This window comes from Agelaius phoeniceus, chromosome 2, assembly GCF_051311805.1.
Source record: "Agelaius phoeniceus isolate bAgePho1 chromosome 2, bAgePho1.hap1, whole genome shotgun sequence".
Lineage (NCBI taxonomy): Eukaryota > Metazoa > Chordata > Aves > Passeriformes > Icteridae > Agelaius > Agelaius phoeniceus.
The window spans coordinates 15,689,040-15,709,539 of NC_135266.1; the positions used below are offsets into that span (position 1 = coordinate 15,689,040).

Consider the following 20,500-nt stretch of genomic DNA (forward strand, 5'->3'; position numbering starts at 1 on the left):
TCACAGGCAGGGTGTGTGTAAGAAGGGAATGGGGTGTTCAGGCTGTGGGGGATTTCTGTGCCCTTGCAGAAGAGGCTGCGCTTGAGCCTTGTGATGCTTCCTTCATTTGCTCTGCAGGGAGAAGGAAAGAGGCAGAGCTCTCATTTTCATGCCTGCCTGGACACTGATGGCACTGAGTAGACAGAGGAGGGGGATGAAGGGGGGAGGGGGCAGGGGAGCAGCTGCCTGCTCTCAGTGGCCTTTGAATGATGTTACCTGATAGACCGTGAGCTCACAACACCACTGAAAGCTCATCTTCGTGGAAATTGAAACAGCAGGGTGGGTCACCTGGCCAAAAGGTAACAGGGACAGGAGAGCTGGGAATGATAGAGGGTGCAAGAATTTCCTTTTTTTCACTCTTTGTATAGAGGGTAATAGAATATTTTATAGCGCAAGTAATTTGTAATAAAATTAGAAGAGAGCTTAAAGATTAAAAGGTAGTGGCTTGCTGTTGATACTGATGGATAGCTGGTAGCAGGGTTGGGTGACGTGGAAAAAATAAGCTCAGAAATAAATTCCTGCAAGTCATGGTAGTAGAAAAGAGTCTTCAAAGATGTGGAAGAGGCAGAAGTATATTCTAGATAACCAAAAGTAGATGAGGGGACATCTGGTAATGTAGAAGGTCAGTGACCAGGGTCAGAAGCCAGAAAGGTAAGACAAAGTTTACAGGTACATGTATAAAAGTATGGAGATTACTGGAGGTGCCTGATATTAGAGTCTGATGTGCTGAAGGAGCTCCCATCAGAGACAACTGGGTCACCACCAGTGCAGAGCCTGAAGGAAGCACACGTAAACAAACACTGAAATTTTTTGGTAAAATAGCTCAGAAAAGCCAGACCAAAGGCATTAATCAGTGAGAGAAAGTAATCTGGACAAGAGATATATGAAGGGTTTTCCACACAATTTATCTGAGCTGCCAAAAGATATTGGAGATAGAGCAGGGCATTGATAAAAATCAAAATGGGTATGACATAATCACAGGAGCCTGCAGGATCCAGTCTGAAGTGGATAAGAGTGGGAGTTTTATACTAGACCAAAGGGACATAGCAAAGGTAATAAGGAATAGCATCAAAAATACTAATAGGATCAAAGGGCTAAAACTAGCTGGGGCAGGAGCTGGAGGCAGCAAGAGTAGACTTATCTTTCACAGTAGGGGCTGGGCTGCTGAAATGTGAGGGTGAGGAGGTTGCCAGATGCGAATGAGGTGCTGGGAGGAGGAAGGGAAGAGGCTGTTGGATGATGGAATTGGGGGTGGGGAAGAACCACATTTTATCTGCTTGAAAGGAGGAAAAGAAAAAGTGCAGGGATCATTGCCACAACAATAAATCACTGAGAAACTAGCAGAGGGAGGAGGTGGGAATGAAACTCAGTGAAGGTTTTTGAGAGTCAAGAGGTGATGGAGAGGGAATAAAGCTACCATAATTAGCTGTAAGTTAAAGGTAGAGCAAGATTTGAGGAGAGAAAAAATTAATTCTATTCTTCCCCCTGTGAAAATCCTAACTCATGGAGAATAACATGGGAGTGGCAGGGGGGAAAAAATTAAATCTTGGGAGCAGTATGCGGTAGCCATGCACTAAAATAAATATACAAAGAAGAAAAAAAGTCAGAAGGTCTTAAATGCCTAGACTTAAGAAACATAAAAGAAGAAAGGAGGGAGTTTTTGTAAAAATAAATAAATAAGTAGGGCATCCTGCAAAGTAACCTACTTTGGGTTTGAAGTGATCATTTATCTGAGTGACTAGGTGGAGCCACTGGCATTGCAGCAATTTAACTGTGCACAGAAAGGGATGGGAAAAAATTCTGATGTCTGCATAGACAAGAAGGAGTTAATGCTTGGTGAGCATTATTCTTATACAAATTAAGTCCAGAGCACAGCAGCAGCCTCACCAGCAGGAGCAGATGCTAGGCAGTGATGCAACCTGTGTTATTTACTTAGGCCTCTGTAGTGACCTCAGTGGCTTGCAGACAAAGGATACACATATCTGGAGGTAGGTAGCATGCTGATCCCTTCTTTATTCACTTCTTTTTCTTTTATTGTGAGCAAGCTCCTGTAAGCATCTTGTGTGGAGCAACAGGGGGACTGTGTATTTTTAGCGTGGTTTCAGCAGGCAGGGGAAGGAAGCCTGCAGAGACCTGACTGGGATTTGTGTCTCACTGGGGTTTGTACCAAAATTACCAGGAACGTTTAGAAGCCATGATGCGCCGGTCCCTCGAGCGCAGCCAGCAGCTGGAACAGAAGCAGAAGCGATGGTCGTGGGGAGGAGCACTGGCTGCAGGCTCAGGAGGCAGAGATGGTGAGTGAAACAGGCTGCCTGCATTGCAGATCTTGAAGTGCAAAATGCATGAGATTGTGGAGATAGTAAGTATGATGGGTTTAGAGTCAGGGTGGTACCGCTGCCTTGGGGCGTGAATAAGTGCTTTGTAATTGCTTGCCGGGCTTCCTCTCCCTAATTCCTTCTGTGGAGACAGGTTCCTCCTAACTTTAGGAATGCAGATAATTTTAATAGGCTAACCAGAATCAGTTTGGAGGATGCTAAATGCTAGAATTAAAATTGGTGCACTGTCTCCCTTAATAGCTTCTTCCACATTGTCTTCCCAAGCACACAGTTAGCAAATTTAATATTCACCAAAGGACTGAGTGCTGTCTAAGGCTTGCAAAAGATGTTCTGTTTTTGTTTAGTACTTCTAAAAACCTGATGGGAATTTCTAGATGACTATGCAGCATGTGCAGTTTAAAATAGTTTGGGTTTTTTCCCCACGTACATTCTGTTTCTGCTATTTTTGCTTGGGCTTCAGAGGAAATTCTTTTTATTACATAATGAGTCATGTGCTGCTTTTATATTTCAGAAAGGTGCATGTTTTCTCTTTTAAATCATAAAATTTATTTGAATTTATCAGGTTTGAATAGACTGATGTGATAGGGAAAAACATCCATGTTTGGGTGTTGATGAAATATAACAATTACTCTCTTTTAAACAGTGTGTAAGTGTACTTAACTTTAAAAAAACAAACTGTTTCATATCATAGTTTTCATGATATGTCATTAAAAAAGCCGGGAAATTATAATAATGAAAGAAGTCTTTTATACTTTGAGAAAGAAAACCAGTTTTCTTTGTGATACAGTTTGTGCTTAATTCCAGCTCCCCCAACTTATTCAGTAATTTCTTTCACCTCTTTTTGCTCTGATTTCTCTGCTGTGTAGGTGAATCAGAAAATACCCCACCCCCTGTTCTAGGTTTAGCTGCCAACACCCTTCCTCCAGACCCTGTGACCTCTACTGCTCCTGCTGATTCCTTCAATGGTATTTCAGAGAATCACAGTACCATCGTGTCTCGTTTATAACTGTTCTAATCACTGTAATCCATCCACTGATCTTGTTCTTCCTAACCACTGTTTTCTTATCATTTCAGTCTGCTACTCTACAGCATTACCCTTAGTGATGTAGACCAGTGTCTTTTAATTTCCTTTTAATTTTGCCATGGTGGAGCAGTGCATGCCTCACATTCCAGCATAGTAGAGGCATTTCATGGTTTTCTAAGTAATTGTAGACTTCTACTGCTCAGATTCTCATTTTTTTTAATTCTGTGGGTACTCTGTGTGTGTGTGTGTATATGTGTGTGTAATTACATGTATATTTGGCAGTTCTAATGGATGTGCACAGGTGCTATTGAGAAAAATTTCAGTTGCACAGTAAGAAAATGTGTTATGGAGACCATGTTTCATCAAAACAGCCCTCTTTTTCCATCTCAAGGAGCTTCTTCTGCAATATTTTGAAAACAAGCAAATTTGGTACAAACAGCCATGTTATGTTTTCAGCTTCCTAGAACAAATTATGACCAACTCAAGTGGTTGACTTTAAGCAATCATGTTTTCTATTGTTCAGGTTTAGTTTGTTTTTGGCTTTTGTTTGTGTTTTATTTTTAGTGGGGTTTTATTTGTTATTGCCATAAAAGGGCTCTGAAGTACGAGTTCTCCAAAATAACAAATGGATTGCATATAGGATTTCAAATTGAAAATGTGATTTGATTTGATTGCAAATGTACTTGGTAGTTTGAAAAGAAAACACAGCCTGTGCTTTTGAGAAGTAGGTTTGTTCTCTCCCCCAAAGGAGGAGTTAAGTTTGGCTATTACTCCTGCAGAATTCACAGTAAATACTGTTCTGCCTATGATCTCACATAACTAATATTTCTGTGCAAACAGATACAATTTTTTTACTGATTGTTGTTCATGTGCAAAGGTATTTGCCTGTGCAACTGATGTTTTGTAGCATACCAACATTATATCTGCTTTTTTAAAAAAGGAAATGTAGTGAATTGCATTGTTTACTGTAGTAGATGGAGCCAAATCTTGGAAACTCCACTAAGGCAATGATTTGATGGACATAATAGGGAATGCAGTAACTAAGAAGATGCAAAATTAGGGTCACATACATGTTTGTAGCTGAAAATAGTTTTGATTTTGAAAGAAATAAAATTCAAATGGAAGGAATAAAGCGTCTGTGCTTTTAGCTTCTGAGTATCATACAGTGATCATGAGGTACTAGTACTCTGCTAATACTTGAGAAAGATTTCTCTTTCATTCAGTTGAACAAATCCCAAGGTAGGAAATGGATATTATGCTCAAGCAGATTTTATCAAATAGTATTTCAGAAGAAAAATACCAAAAAACCTGTCTCTTTTTTTTTTTTTTAATTCTTCTCAAGCACAGAAAGATAAAGCCAGATGGCTGATGTCAGCTCAGTCATTGAAACAGTGAGGTCTCATATAGATGCATGAATGTTGCTTATGTCATTTTCTTATTAGAGTAATGTCTGATGTGAACCTCAGCTCTTCCAGACTGAAGGTAGAGGGGAGGGGGAATGAAGATGAGCTCAGAGTTGCTATGTATGCAGTTTGATTTCTTTGGGTAACTTTATGCTTGTGCTGGTATATAATTATTTATCAGTGTCAGTATAAAAAATAGGGTTTTGTGAAACTAGAATGTTAAATTCACAAGCAGAAAAGTTGCATGCCAAAGCATGTGTCATAGGGTGCTGGTCCTCAGTGGTCAGAAAGAGCTCATCTCACGTGCCTGCTGCTCTCTGTGAAGAGAGCTGCAGCCACAATCTCATGCCAGTTCAGTGCTGTGATCAGTGCAAGGGCCACAAGTACAGATGCAAGGTTAATTTTTGGAGTTTATCAATGCTGTGCTGTGAATACAAATATCTTCAATGCGTTTCTCTGCAGCATGTGACAAACTTTCAGCTTCTACAATGAATCTGCCAAAGCAAATGGAGTCGCCGATCAGTAAACGCCTCTCGTCCTCCACAGCGGCCATAACGCATTCCCCCGACAGAGGCAAGTGAACCTGCTGGTCTCCTGCCAGCATCAACTAAACTCTCCTTCTGCTTAGAGCACTTCTGCTCCATAGAGCTTTGGGGTTTGCTTATGTCTGTTATTCAAACATCTGAGAGATTCTGTATTAATAACATGGTTCTGCAGCCTGTCCCAAGGCTGTGCTGCTGTGCTGGAGATCATAGTCCAACACAAATGCCATGGGCTTTTACTGATTCTTTTCCAAATTTTGATACTCCAGCAAACCAGGTTGTAAGTACAGGCTGCGACTGCAGCAATTTCCTATAACTGTACTGCTTGTGACCTTCTATCAAAATAAGGAAAAACAGGCAAAGCAAAGGTGTGGCCTGGCAGTAGATACGGGATGTTCCATATGCAGGGATATATCTGATGAGCCACCTGGGAGACTTCAATCTGGTGACCAGAGTTGTAGAGCCCGTTAATTTCTTATGAAACTCTGATCCTCAAGTGACTCCACAAAAGATGATAATCTTGTAGGATTAGTGGTTGCTAAACACTACAAAGAGGACTGAAGGGTTTATCTCACTGTGAACTTTTTCTTTTTTTAGGTTTATTTTGTGTTTTATTTAGGTTTTATTTCTTTCTACCCCCTTTTTTTTAAGTCTAAGGGGAAAAAATATTTTTACTGAAATAAATTATGAAGGTTTGTTTCTAGAATGAAAAAGAGAAGGTAAATTTATTTTAATTTTTGAATTGCTTAGCTCATCAGAAGCTTTGAGGTTATTATGACAGATGGCTATATATACATGTAATAGGAACATCTATATATGTCTTATATAGTTGACACTTATATTTATGGAGCAGGAAGTAATGCAGGCATATTGTATAAATAAGACTTACGTAACATGGTGAGATGGCAGATTTCAAATGCAGTCCCAGCACAGGTGGCACATTAGTGAGCAGCTGCACTGTTTACCAAGTGTTTTACCTTTCCTGCTGGGGAAGAAGACAAACTTTTTTCGTGCTGAGTCATGAAAGCAACCATTTTGCAGACTGTAACATGCTTCTGAGTAAAAACAACGTACAACATGGTCTTAACCTGCTGTGTGTAGTGTATAAGTGGGAAACTTAAAACAATGGAGAAATGAGAAGGTTTTTTCAGAGGGAATGAAAATTATCTTCAAGTATTTAAAATCTCAAGTAGTTCTAGAATTTTTTGTCATTTCATTTAATCATTTCATCATTTTGTTTCAGTTATTTTAATGTAACATTGTTTTATTTCTTTACATTTTAAATTTTATTTTATTTGCTCCCATCCTTCAGCTCACCGCATGCATCTTAGTCCAATGGAAAACTTTATTGTTTCTCGACTGCTGACTCCCACACAGTCATCTTTAGCCAGAAGCAGAAGTACATTAATGCTTTCTGAGCAGTACAATACTCCAGGTAAAAATGTGACTTCCTCACTTTGAAACCACTGAGGTTTGCTTTTAGCTGCATTTATGTAGCTACTGGAAGAAACAGAGTACTATGAAACAAATGGCAATTTACAGGATACTACAAAATCAATGATGAACTAAGTTGTTTCAGATAGCAGTGTATTTAAAATCTTTGAAAAGCACATTATCTTGTCTGTGCTATTCTGAATAACTATTTTAGAAAAAAAGTCATTAAAACTGCAGACTATAAAAAAAAATAATATATTCATTTAAGAAACAGGTTTTTAGACAAGGATGTGACAACTCTGGGAGGCTTTGATTGATTTATTAATGCCAGCCCTGTCATACCCGAATAGTATGTAGAACAAAAATCCCAGTGCACCATTGAGACTTAATTATTTTTACTAGGGCTCCAATTTCTATCTATTAAGTATCTTTTTGCCTTTAACTGTGGACTGTGTGTATGTGACACCTATATGTATGTATAGGTGTAAATATACATACAGAAAACCAGACTATTGATAGGAAGATGTCAGTTACAGAAATTATTGATCTTTAAGAGATGATAGTTACCATTCCTATGTGCAAAGGTTAGACTAATAAAACCAATATTTTGCAAACATCTACAAAAATAATGTTTCCAGTCCTGCTAATACTTGGGCAAGTGCCTGACTTTGAGTAGTTTCTGTTTATAAAGCCATACCTGGTCATAGATTGGCTAAACAAGACAAAAGTTTAACTGCCCTTTTTACTTTTAGTAGAACAAACAAAGAAAAAAAGCCCCCCAAAGCATGCACCCAAATGCCTGTCTGCAAAAGGAAACACTTTTCCAAGATTAAACTAGTTAGATGATGAAGACAGATTATCTTTATGATGAGTGTTTTCACACATCTTGGTTAAAATAGGCTTAAGTTCTGTAGCTGTGTTTTTCATGCAAAGCTATTTAGAAATGAACTGCTAAGTAAACCTACTTTCTCTTGTGCATTACTTCTCTGTTCAGTGCATAGGGACATTGATACTGAATGCCTCTAAAATTGCTTCCCTTGTTTCTACATTAAAAACAGCCTCTACTGGAAGCAGAAATGTTTTCATATAGCACTTGAGAAAGTGCCTGATTTGATTACTGCTCAGGGACCAGCTACTGTCAAGAGTGAGCAAAACCCAAGTGAAAATTAGATCAGTACATTCTGCTTAAGATTTTGAGCTGAATTGCTGAGGCCACCTGTGTTGATTTTTTTTTCTGTTCTGTATTTGATATCAAAGAAATCAATAAGGATGACTTTTGTCCTTCCTCACTCATTTTGTTTTTAAACTCTCAGGTTTATCTCTTCATCACAGGATCTTTAAAGTAATACACTGGCATGTCTGACAAGGGTACAATTTGTTCTGAAAACTGCTTTTTCATTGAGCTGAAACAGGGCAGCTGATTTTGGGAACAGCTTTTTGAACAAGCATTCTCTTGTCATTTCCCCACAAGTCAATCAGGCTGTAGCACAAGTTGCAAACAACAGAGGCCATTGACATTTTGTCAGTAATTGCCAGCAAAATAGTTGAGGGACATTTCCCATTTGTCATGTACTTCTCACCACAGAAGTAGCTTCTGAATAAGGAAGAGGGATCTTCCTTTCCTGTCTTTATGCTGGGGTCAAAATTGCTCTGCTACTGCATTTTCTGTAAGCTTAGAAATGAGGAGCCTCAATTTCAGACTCTACAGCAACACATTATTAATGTCACTCGAAGTCAAGATATTCAGGCACACAATTGTTACTGGATGCATAATTAATTCTTTTAACAGTTGAAGTAAAAATATTTCTCTTAGGCAGCTTTTAAGTTTCTGAATGTTTTTGTTAATATACAGTGACCGTATGCCAGTTGGCTGGAAAGTGGGCAAAGAGTACAAAGGTCCAGTTAAACTTCAAAGTATTCAAAAAGGCTTCATAAAAATCTTATTAGGGCTGTCTCCAGTAAAAAATTTGGGAATGTGACTTTCTTTACATTAGTGCATAATTGCTGCTTTTTCAAGGTCAATATCCCTTCTGACTTTAGTTGACTAAAATTGGAAACATTCTATCGCTTGCAATTAGTGTCTGTCTTATTGATAAAACATATACTCTGTTGATTGTTCTGTATGTATGTAAAAGTTTCATCTGAGAAGGCAATATGAACAAAATATTCAGGAGTAAAATATTCCATTAAAAAATTCCTGTTCATATTGCAAATAAAAAAAGTTGCCCTATAAGCTGTAATGCATGTGTCACACTCAAATTGATGTCTCCCTCAAATAGCAATAACTGAAATACCTACAGCAGCATTTAGTTTAGGTTTGGGGGCTTTTTTGTTATTTTTTTTAATTAAATATTATTTGGAAAGTAATTAACATATTTAGGAGCCTTTGCATGTTTAGGGTTTAAAAAAGACAAAACTCCCCATGCTTTTGTCACCTTTCCTATTTTGCAGTATGCATTCAAAAGTCACCCAGTTAGCATTATCTGCTTACTCTTTTTATCATATGCAAAGGAGGCTGGACTTCTTAGAAGAAAAAAGAGTCACAGTATTAGTCAGTTGGTGATTCAAAAGGTATATGAGGAAAAGAGTATTATATTTTAGAGACTTTTTCCTATAAAATGCTTTAGTCAAGACATTTTTAATAAACAGGGGATCGTGTTGAATGTATTATATGTGATATTTTAAAACACTAAAAACCACTTTAAAACTACCTTTGAACATTATAACTTAAAAGTATGCTGTTTTCTCCCCTCCTTTACTTCCTCTATCCGTGCTCCTTTTTGCTCTTGCTATTGTACTATAACTCTTTAGTATTCCATATCTGTCCTCGTGTAGCACCAGCTAGTCCTCTTAAATCTCCCTACAAGCCTTCCCCCACCCGAAGCACCGACAGGAAGAAGGCAACTTCACCCTCCACTGCCAATGCCATGAAAGGGGCACCTGCAGCTGAAGTTACTCAGGTGAGTTTTTAATGGTTTTGATTTCACTGCTGGGTAAACTGATGCAGCTTCTGCTTGTTATCTTTCCCTTTACATGAATACAAATGAAGTGCTTCCCCTGCTATAGGAAAGAGCAGTAGAAAAGTGAGCTGTGCCAACACCTGTTGTCTTTGTGCTCCTGTTAAGGTGCATTTTAATATCTTCTTCCTCCTGGGAATCAGTGCTGAGTGCTGGTATTGGAACACCAACACCCCTATTTTCAGAGAACTGAGGCACTGAAGTGTATGTTTTTGGACTTGTTTATAACTTCTGGGAATGGGGATGACAAATATAATTCCCTCCTGAGTATGATTATCCAGGCTTGCTGGTTGATGGGCAAGCTTCATATATTTCAGAAATTCCCCAAGTGAATTGATAATGCCTCTCTTTTACACCAATTGATTTAACTCTTTATGTGGACATTTTTAATGCTGTTTGCTTAAAAGATGCATTATCGATCCACTGTTGTTTCCAGAAAAGAAAAGGCAAGTCACTCATCTTCACTGAGTCTACACAGCTTAAGGCATGCTTTAAAAAAAATCTGTGTTAGGGCTATAATATTCATGTAAGGTCCTGTATCTTGTAATACTTTATGTTAGGGGGATTCATACCATCTAAATTAGCTGCAAGTGAAAGAACCAAAGCTGGCAATCAAGATTTGTGTAGTGTCATTCTTAGGTGTGATTCAGTGTTACATGCAGCAACATTTCTGTGAGATGCTTGTTTGCACTGCTGATCATGTCTAAGCAGGGGCATATGGATGATTTTGAAGATTCCACCCAGTGCCACCACCCCATCCAAGAACTCTTGCAGAGGCTGTGATGTGTATTACTTATCTGAAATTTGCATGCTCTACCCATGCAAGACAGGGGTGGGTGTGTGCTATGTCTATGTAAAATAAAAAACTATTAATAGCACCTCACTTGTGAGCTGCCTGTTTAAAAAGCTTTTACAAGTGTGCCACACAAATCTCTTTATATGCCAGCTTGCTAATAAAACAATCAAATGCATTTTTGATTTATTGATCCTAATTATGGAAATGAAAATGAACTTTGCTTCTAGACTGAAAAGATAAAGAAGGAGAAGCGACCTGCAACACCTGGTTCCTCATCTGGTATGGGATCTCCTTTGAGAAGGTCTGATTCTCCTGCTGCTATGTCCAGAAGATCTGCATCACCTGCAACACCTAAGTATGCTTTTCTTAGTGGAAAAATATCCTGTGAATTTCTCATTACCTGTAAATAAGGCACAGATTCTTGAGGAACTTCCTTTGAAGTGTTGTATAAAATGCAGCTAATTTTACTAATACATACACACATATACAGATGGGTGAGAGGAGAGGTGTAGATGACAAATCTGATATCTGTAATATTGTGGTAGTACCCACTAAAGACAGTTCTCTCTACCTTTCCTCAGTCTCAAGATTACAGTGCATTTCATTATTCATATGAAACTTTACATCACATTTATTTTTAAATATGCTTTTTTTGTTGTTTGATTTTGAAGAAACTGCCTAATGTGAAGAAATGCACTCATCATGAATGCTAACTAGAAATTCCACATTTAATATATGCATTTCCTATTGTTGGCATGACCATCTGGTGCCATAAATACACTTAACTATGTGTCATCTAAACCATTGGTTTTAACCTTTGCTCATTTGCAGACCTCTGTGGTTTTGTGTTTGTTGCGCCTTTTGCTCCTTTTTTTTTTAATGCAGAGCTGTGGTTCTATAGCATATCTGGGCTTACTGACAACTGTCTTGCTTTTCTTGATTGTCCTTTGCTGAAAACTGTTTTCTTTGTACCACAGCTTGAAACTCAAGTCTAAGCAAATGGGTTTCTTAGAACAGAATATTAAGTCTGGCTCTAATGTAGGAGCATGCTAAAGTAGTCCTACAGTACTGGCCTAATTTATTTGACTGGTTGATTGGTTTGGACTTTTTCCCTTAGACCTTGTTTGTGGGTTCCACTTCTGTCTTGAAAATTCTTTTTTATCTTTTTTAATATGAAGCTGGCCATATTTTGAACCAGTCTTGATGATCCCCTTTCTGACAAATTTCTTCTGCCTGAAAAACCAGCTGGTGTTCCTTTTCTCTTTCAGCTCTGAGGGCATAGCCCTTTAGTGGGGGATGATTTTGTGTGTGAATCTGATGTTAGACAACATAAGGAAACCATCTGACTCTCAGCATTCTTTCTGGTTTAGACATCTCCTTGCATGTAACTGGGACGCTGCATTTCTTGGTTTTTCTTATAAAGCTACAAATTCTCAGACTTCCAATATTATATATGTAATGCCATCAGATTCTGTGGTATGAACTACATCCATTTTATGAAAAATTTAATGAAATGCAATGGTAATGACAGTCAGCTTTCTTCTTACAGTTTTGAGCAGAGCATTGTCTAGTGGCACTCTGCAATGTAAAGTAAAAAAAAAGTTTGAGCTGTAAGACTGTATATTATTCTGGCAAGTACTGATACTCCCTGCTCAGAATGCATTTTTCAGTTTGTTCAGTATAAGAGTAAAGTATAAGAGAAAAAAAAATAGACCCACCAAGAGACACATTTAGTTAAACAAAATGATTGGCAGGAAATGAATTAGCTTGAAGTCAATTGCTGCTTGCTGGGCAGGCAAAGGTTAGTGCAGATCATCAGAGAAATGTCCAGTGGTTAAAAGAAAAAGTTCTTGGGAGACAGCTCTTTAGTGCTTCATGAAAAAGGTATGCCCAGTCTTAATTTGAAGAACTAATTTCCATAAAAGATTAGGAAATTATTGAGATTTTTTTTCCCAGAGGTGCAAATTACAATAACCTTTGTGCAGTAAAATGTTTTCATGCCTATAAGGAATACTGTTTTTAGAAGAAGAAGAAACAGATGCTGCATGGAGGAACTAAGAAGCCTACTGGTGGGTTTCTCTGTGACTGTGAGCCACAGTAGTGACCACAGATCCCTTTTTTTCCCCCTCCTTCTCTTTCTCAAGGGAATCTGATTCTGACCATGTCTAGGAATGTATTACCGAGCATTTAATCTTAACATGGCCCAATTAAAACACCCTTCTTGACCTTATGAGAGATACAGTAAATAGAGTTTAAATCCATGTTTATTACTGATTGCAGAAATAGAGTTCTGCTTCAGCACTTTTAAAACTTCCCCTCATAATTCTAAAATAAAGAAGTGCCCTAATGGCCATATTGTATAATTATATATAGATGATAATAGCGATAATATATGCATTTTTTCATACAACTCAAATTCCACTGTTAATTTTCATTGAGGAGATAAGATTATACAATCTAAAGGAAGGTTCCAAAAGCCTTACTGCCTGTATTTAAATCCACTGACCAGCAGGATCATTATCTGACATTCAAGTACAATTTTAGTCTGACTAAATATGTATACAAATACTCATTCTCCTTGCAAACCTAACAATCTTTTACATGTTTAATCTTTCTCCTTCTAGCACTCTATATGACTGAAGAAATACCCTGGAAGAAATAAGAATACATATTGTACAGCATTAGTAGTTAGTAATCCAGCATAGCACCTTAAACCTCTAAAGCTGTTGAGGAAAGAATCAAGTATGGCCAGTGATTTACATGACAATTAGCTGTATGCATTTCTTTTCTTAAGAATGTGTGATTTAGCATTCAAGTTTTCTTGGCATTGTTCTACTTACCAGTTTTTCACAGTTGTCATCTTGGTATCTGAGTGGCAGTAACTTGTCTTCTAAATATGTTATTTCATTATTTATTAAATAAAAAGCTCTTTTAATCACGATAAAGTAACTGAAACAGGATCAAACAAGACAGTAAAACCTCACCCTAAAGAGACCCAGTGATTAATGGAAGAAGAGAGTTGCAGTAATTACATAAATAAAATCCTAATGTTTTGGATGGGCAAATTTTACTGAGAAAGCAAAAAAGGTCAGCCCAAAAACATAACATCTGAGACAAGTGAACAGATACAGATATAAAAAGGAGAAAAGGGGAAAAAAATCAAAATATGCTGAACAACAATTATAAGCGGGGAAGGAATCAAAACACGATGTTGTTTGGAAAAGTAAATATGTCAAGAAATGTCACAGAAAGAAATCCAAAACTATTATTTTGAATCTTAATGTGGATAAGATGAAAGTTAATGGATTAGGTTGTTTGAACAATTGAGAAATTGTCTTTAATTTTTTTCAATTGCTATTGGATATTGATGGCACAAAGTTCTCATTTTCTTCAGATCTCTCACAGGATCAATAATAACAGGATTAGGGGTTTGGGTAATTTTTTGTTTTGTGCTTTATCTTTGAAGATCTGTACATTAATCAGTTTATTCTTGCAGTATCCCTCAGAGAATAGATAAGTGTGCTTTCTTATAGATCAGGAAGGCAATAAAGCCTGTGTCCTTCACATGTCTTTGGGTAAATAGTTCCTAAATAAATCAATGGCACCTGACTGAATCAAGGAAGTAGGATTTAGTTTTAAGTATCTTCAGATGAGCCATAGTGTAAGCCAGTGAATAAAATCAAAAGCTCTGACAAGCCTCTGTGCCACGTTCTTTTGCCAAAGCATAACCTCATGAGAAAAGGAGAAAGGGGGAAGGGAAAGGTGACTGATGAGTGGGGCTGCTGATGGGTGGTGCTTCATGCTTCCTTTCCAGATCCAGGCAAAGGTCATTGTCCTTTGCTCATGGTTTCTAATTAAACCCCTTACCTGGTGTTTTTGTTGGGTGACAGCTCCCTGAAGCCTGGGGGAAACATTTTTGATGTCACAAATGTGCATGCTCAGTCAAATTGCAGAATACTAATGGAATATGAACATAGTATAGTACAAAAAAAAGTGGCACTCAAACTTGTAAAATGTTTAAAAATAAGTTATTGGAAAGGTTTCTGCATGTGGTGAATTCCCCACAGAAGTAGCTTCTATGTTCTGCAGTGACCTGTTTTTATTTTTTATGTGCTGCATTTGCTACTCTTCGTTTTTGTGTTGACTTGGAAAGATAAAAACAATGGGTAGAATGTTTGTTCAAGAGTATTTTGAGGGATTTTTCAGCAGTTAGCTAGATAACAGGCCAGTTCACCTTTTCAAACATCTGTAATAATGCAGCTATTCAAAAAATTATTCTACAGACCTATGCTGAGTTTTCTCTCTTTCAAGAAATGTAAAAGAGAAATTAATCTGTCTTTGGTTACAAAAGATCAAAACTAAGAGTGAAAGAAAACTGCTTTTGAGAAAGTGTCACAGATAGAGCAAAAATATCAGAACCCAGAAATAGCTTGTGATCAGAGCAATGTCAGAAAGCAGACTTGAGAACATGCAGGTCTGTGGTGTGGTTTCAGCAGAGTTTTTGTTGATTTAATGGGGAGAAAGGAGAAAAATAATGCAGCTCTGGCATTGCTGAAGATTTCTGATTTCCAGTCAGCCTCATGAGCAGCAGTAACCAGTGACCTGCCACATAGCTGGCTTTTCAGGAGAGCTTGCTGTTCTCTGCCCTGCTCTTTATGGCCAGAGCTGGTTGTGACCTCTGATTTGTGTGCTACGTGTGCTTTATTTTTGTGCTTTGCTAAAGTAAGCTCAGAACCCCTCATATGCTCTTCCTGAGACATTGTTCTGCAGAATGGACTATCTCTTTTGTAATTAAATAGGAGCCATGGTAATTAAGAATCAGTGGATCCTCACACCTGATAGATGTTCTAGCAGAGCATATAGGGGACAGCTTCTTTTGTGCTGCTGCCCTCATGTCAGCTCAGAGCAGTTAGGTGAGAAAACCAATGTCTTCTTGGAGAGAGGAAGGTGCTTCTGTATTCCCCTGAAAAATCCAGTTACTGAGAATGAGTGACGTGTTGGACAACTGACATGCTACCACTTCTTGGACTTCAGTGATTTGTCATCTTAATTCTCTAATCCTTATCAGGCATAATTCTGTGTTTCCCACTTTCTTACCATGGTTTAAACCTAAACAGGTTCCTATACAAGTGACTCTAATTTTTTTTTCTTAATAATTCCATTTTTCTGCCTTCTCAATCAAGTTTGGCTCTTTTTGGGGTAAAACAGCATAACTCAAATGCTATTTAGAAGGAATGGTTTTTCCAGTAACAATTCTGCCTGTGTCAAGGAATGTTAAAGATGCTAACTTGAGAGTACGTTTTAAATACAATTAAAATACAATGTTAATTTAATACTTTCTACTGGCATCCAGTAAATTATGTAAAAATTCTGAAAAAATATTCTTATTCCTGATGGACTTTCTCAGCTTTGTACTTCACACACTGCATTATTCTCATCCTTGCAGTAATCAGTCTTCTGTTTTTCTCACTTTTAGCTACTTTATAGGAAGCTCTACTATTTTCTTGTTGTTCTGGTCTAAGAGCCTGTAGCACTTTGACTAAAAAAAATACTGTAGGTCTAAAAGTTCAAAGATGCAGTAGCTAAATAATACATTCAGCACATGTTTCTAATCCACCAGCTGAGTTGTACAACCAGTCTGCTCTAATGCCTATGCAGTGCAAGATATGTGGCTCTCATGACTAGACTCCTTCCTACCAACCTCTTTGATTGTCATGTCTTTATTAGAGAACAATTACTTCTGTGCTAACACTGAGAATGACTCAGCCTTAGTTATTAGCCTGTTTTGCTCCTTCTGTCACAACAGTCAAATCAAAAGCATTGCAAGGAACGTGAGGTAAAGTTGGAAATGTGAACCAAAGACAGCAAAAAGGGACTCTGCTTTGAAGGAGTGTCTAATTAGCAAGAAGCACCCTCTGTGCTGCAGAAACCATGAGAAAAATGTTTTCTATTTACCAATTATATTTTTATGAAATGCAGTTGGAAATGACTGCAGTGATGAGGCACATGTGAGATACACACTTGTAGGTGGGGCCTTGAAATCTGCCTTTGCTGTTAGAAGGACCTGGAAATGCATCTATAATGTAAAGAGGAATCTAAAGACAATGCTAAAACCAGATTGGGTCAACACAACCAAACTCATTGGCTTCTCCCATTGCTGTTTTTTTCAAGAAGTGGAATCAGGCTTGCCTGTTTACATCTTCCAAACCCTACTTCTGTCATGGCAGGAGTCATGGGTGGCAGCAGGACAGACAAGGACAGGGACCTTGCCCACAGCACCCTATCCCATGGCAGGCAAAAGAAGTGACCAGGGTCAACCAAGAGCCCAGTGACAGCCAACAAAGGCCTTACTGAGGCAAGTCCAAGGACAAGGCAGGACATCATGTCAGGATCAGCAGGTTAGGAAGCCAGGAAGAACAGGCTTAGCTACAGCTGAGCTCAGCCAAGGACTGAGCTGACAGGGAGAGCTCCTGGGCCTGCAGGCAGGGGGGGGCCTGAGTTGAACTTCAAATTTAGTTGGGTCCTACTGTTCCTGCAGCTTTGGACTCCTGAGGGCTTTTGGACTCTGTGGTGGCTCTTCAGTGGGAGTAAGAAAGTAGGGATGGTGCAATACTCTGCAGTGTTTTCCTGCCCACAAACCAGGCACCTCTGAGTGAGCTCCTTGTAGTCTAATGTCTCAACCTCTTTCAAAAGCAGTCTAATATGGTAGAAAAGAACCCTTTTTTCTATAGAATTCATGAGTTTGGGGAGGAGTTGAAAGATGTCTTGTATTTATTGTGTGCTCTGTAATGCAAATGCTGTTCTAGTTATAATACTCTCTGACCACACAATACTATAGTTAGATCTATACAAAACTTGCCACTCCAGTCCATTGATTTTCAGCTGCTGTTCATGTTTTTCATGCTTGTGGTCTGCCAGAATGAGTGTATAGTTCAGAAAGCATATTATGGTACATGAAACTCTATATAGTGTAGATGAAAAAGTGATAAGGGATAATACATTTATATCATAATTGCATATCCAGGAAGAAGGTTAGAAATACATGTGTAATGTTCACTTTAATGTAAGATAATTTATTCTAATGAGACTCACATAAATCATTATTTTAAGATTGTAATCTCTTTATTTTTATACTACTTAGTCACACATCCCAGTCTTTCTTAATGTTACAAGTGCTAGTTACTGGTGTTACATAAATAATGAATGGCATTCGTGTGTAGTTTTATGTTTCCTGGTAATCTCTTCTCTCTATGTGCACCTATTTTCAGTGAATATCAGGTATCTTTACCCTTCCACTTTCCCAGAACTGACTTCAGGGTTATCACTTCCCCTGAAGTGTGCAACAGCCAGATAAGCAATGGGGTGCATTGCTGCCGTGCATCACCATCACCATAAGTGCAGCTTCTGAAAAGCTGCAGGGGCTGAGTTTGGAGTCTGAGTCTGAGTTTGGACTCTGTTGTGTTGGTGCTGAAAAAAGCACTAACTCAGTGTTGTTGACAATATAATGGTTTGATCAGTTCTGTCTCATTCAGTAGTAGCCAGCCTTACCTTTGTATATTACTGGTTTTGGTGCTTTTTTGGAAAATCAGAAACGATTAGAAAAAGACCATGGTTGGCAAGGTGGTGTTCAGATGAAAGCAGCACACTGTAGCTCATTATGATTTCTACAGACAGAGAGCAGCCATAGCTTTGGTTTACATGGTGAGAAGGACTGTACAAACAGTAAAGTTGACAGAATTCTTTTGAAATGGCCATTACTAAAATTATTGGTTTAGGTAGTCCACGATTTCCTATCTCTCACCTAGACCTTAGACAGTGTTACTAGTTTATTTTAATGAGAATTTTCTGTAATCATGTGCACTTTTGTGTCAGTTTTATGCATTTTAAGTTCTGATTGCATCCAGGTGGTTCTTTTCCATATTGTGCAAAACAGCTGATACTCCTCTGTAGCCAGAGACAAGAAGGAATGAGAAATGTGAAGATGGAGTTTGATTCCAAGCTGTGTAACATCTGGCCTTGTTTGATTTTTGTTTTCCCTCATCAGGACAGTTGCAAAGACTTATCCTCAGTCTCCTAAAAACACCAAACAATATCCAGCTTCTCCTGTGAAGCATCGTGCCACTTCCAACAGCAGCCAGGAAACACCTAAAAAGAAAGCAGACAAGGAGAAAGAAAATGTCAGTCACCTGAAGTCCCCAGGAACACGCACTGATGACGTGGGCCAGGTGGCTCCTGAGAAGCATGTGCCTTCTGCTGGAAAGGCTGAGAACAGTGAAGGTGAGCCTTGCTGAAAGATGTTAGTGCAAGGTATGATGGTCCTTGAGAGTTTTAAATGATGATGAGCTGTTCTTTTCATGAGGCTACTCAGTCACAGGCTTCTGAGAGTGTGTAAAGATACCTACTGGAACCTGTGAATACACAGTTTTCACTAATGTACCAAAAGCCAAATGTACCAATTGTTAATGAAGATGTGAAAATGCTGACATCCAGGGATGCCCTTATCTATTCCATCTTCTTTCTGCTGAAAATGCTGAAATGTGCTTTTAAAAAGGTGTCTCACCACTCTGAACCAGGCCCATTTCAGCCTCTGTATGAACCTGGAATTGCTGGGCACTCTCTTTGTTCCCTGCCTGACTTTCCATCCTTGGTTGTCTTCTCCTAGGGAAGATCACAGCAGGAACAAGTGATGCAGAAGAAGCTGCAAAAATTCTAGCTGAGAAAAGACGACAGGCCCGCCTGCAAAAAGAACAAGAGGAAAGGGAGAAACAGGAAAGAGAAGAACGAGAAAGGTCTCTGTGTTGCTTTGTGAAACTTATAACCTAGTAATTTAATCTGTATCACTGAAGATGCTTGAAACTGTGGTAGTTTTGGAATCAAACAGGAGTTTATATGTATTTGTTAATTTCTTTAATTTCAGACTCATTTCACTAGTGTCTTTTACAGTCTCCGTGATTAGTGAAGTTAAAAAATAATAATTTGGCCTCTTCAAGAACCCTGAATAAATTATTACTTTTCCAAATACTTCAGGCACGTCCATGCTGAAGTGGACTGCAGTGTGCAGTAACTTCAGCATGGACATGTCTGAAGTATTTTACACTGTAAAAAAATATTTTAGGTGGCTTTAAATGAGCTAGATCACGTAGCAGAAATGGTCTTGCAGCAGCGGGATATGCATTAAATGGCACAGCTTGAATCATTCATAATTAACCTGAAGCTCCTCTTCCTACCCAACTCTGCTGCAGGCATTGAGGGCTGAGTGTGGGCAGGATGAAGGTTGCTGTCTGAGCAGTGAAGTTCTGGCTCTGTTCTGGGAACAGGCTTTTTGGTGGTTCTCCACATGGGATGCTGTCTGCAAGTGTCAGCAAACCATGCACTTCCTTCAACCCTCTAATAGTAAATCACTCATTCTGCTTGTCTAGAAAAACCAGCTTTGGGTTTTCTTACTACAGACATGGTGGACAGGATTGAAGCGTGGAATAGAACTCTCCAGCTAGTTAAAGTTAGAAATGGGTATGTTTATTGACAGTGCCAGACATGGGGAGTCATCTCCCAGAGATGTGGGAGATTCCCAAAGAATTACAGGCTCCAGCTCTCTATTTATCTAAAAAGTCTTACATATTCATATAATTCCCAAAATGCCTAATACATATCCATTACCTAACCTCCCCACCACCCTTCATATTAAAATGTATTTATAACTGAGTCCAAGGTTCCTTCATGCTTGTGCAGTCTTTTGCTTCAAATGGGTCGGTGGGTTTTGAAATAAGTCGTGGTCTTCTGAGGTCAAAGTGACCTTTTACTTTTCCTTGTTGGCAGGTTTCGGACCCCTTGGCTATAGCTCAGGTTTTGGGGCCCAGGTGCAGGCTCTGGTCCTCTTCTTTTTCACAATTAAATCTGCATCCCATCCTG

General features: G+C 38.6%; 1 protein-coding gene across 4 annotated transcripts in view; it reads left to right on the forward strand.

Moving 5' to 3' along the window:
- MAP7D2 (MAP7 domain containing 2) overlaps nucleotides 1–20,500 on the forward strand; it is an 81,756-nt gene that overhangs the window by 53,043 nt on the left and 8,213 nt on the right. Inside the window, exons 1-9 of one of the 4 annotated variants that reach the window (XM_077172568.1) lie at nucleotides 1,773–1,875; nucleotides 1,976–2,027; nucleotides 2,219–2,333; nucleotides 3,242–3,340; nucleotides 5,265–5,375; nucleotides 9,590–9,738; nucleotides 10,819–10,946; nucleotides 18,636–18,868; nucleotides 19,254–19,380. In XM_077172568.1, coding sequence (XP_077028683.1) covers nucleotides 2,234–2,333; nucleotides 3,242–3,340; nucleotides 5,265–5,375; nucleotides 9,590–9,738; nucleotides 10,819–10,946; nucleotides 18,636–18,868; nucleotides 19,254–19,380 — 947 coding nt within the window. In that variant the 5' untranslated portion in view covers nucleotides 1,773–1,875; nucleotides 1,976–2,027; nucleotides 2,219–2,233. Of the gene's footprint in view, nucleotides 1–1,772; nucleotides 2,028–2,218; nucleotides 2,334–3,241; nucleotides 3,341–5,264; nucleotides 5,376–9,589; nucleotides 9,739–10,818; nucleotides 10,947–18,635; nucleotides 18,869–19,253; nucleotides 19,381–20,500 lie in introns of those variants that run through there. The other 3 variants (XM_054628222.2, XM_054628220.2, XM_054628221.2) reach the window with 3 other exon arrangements.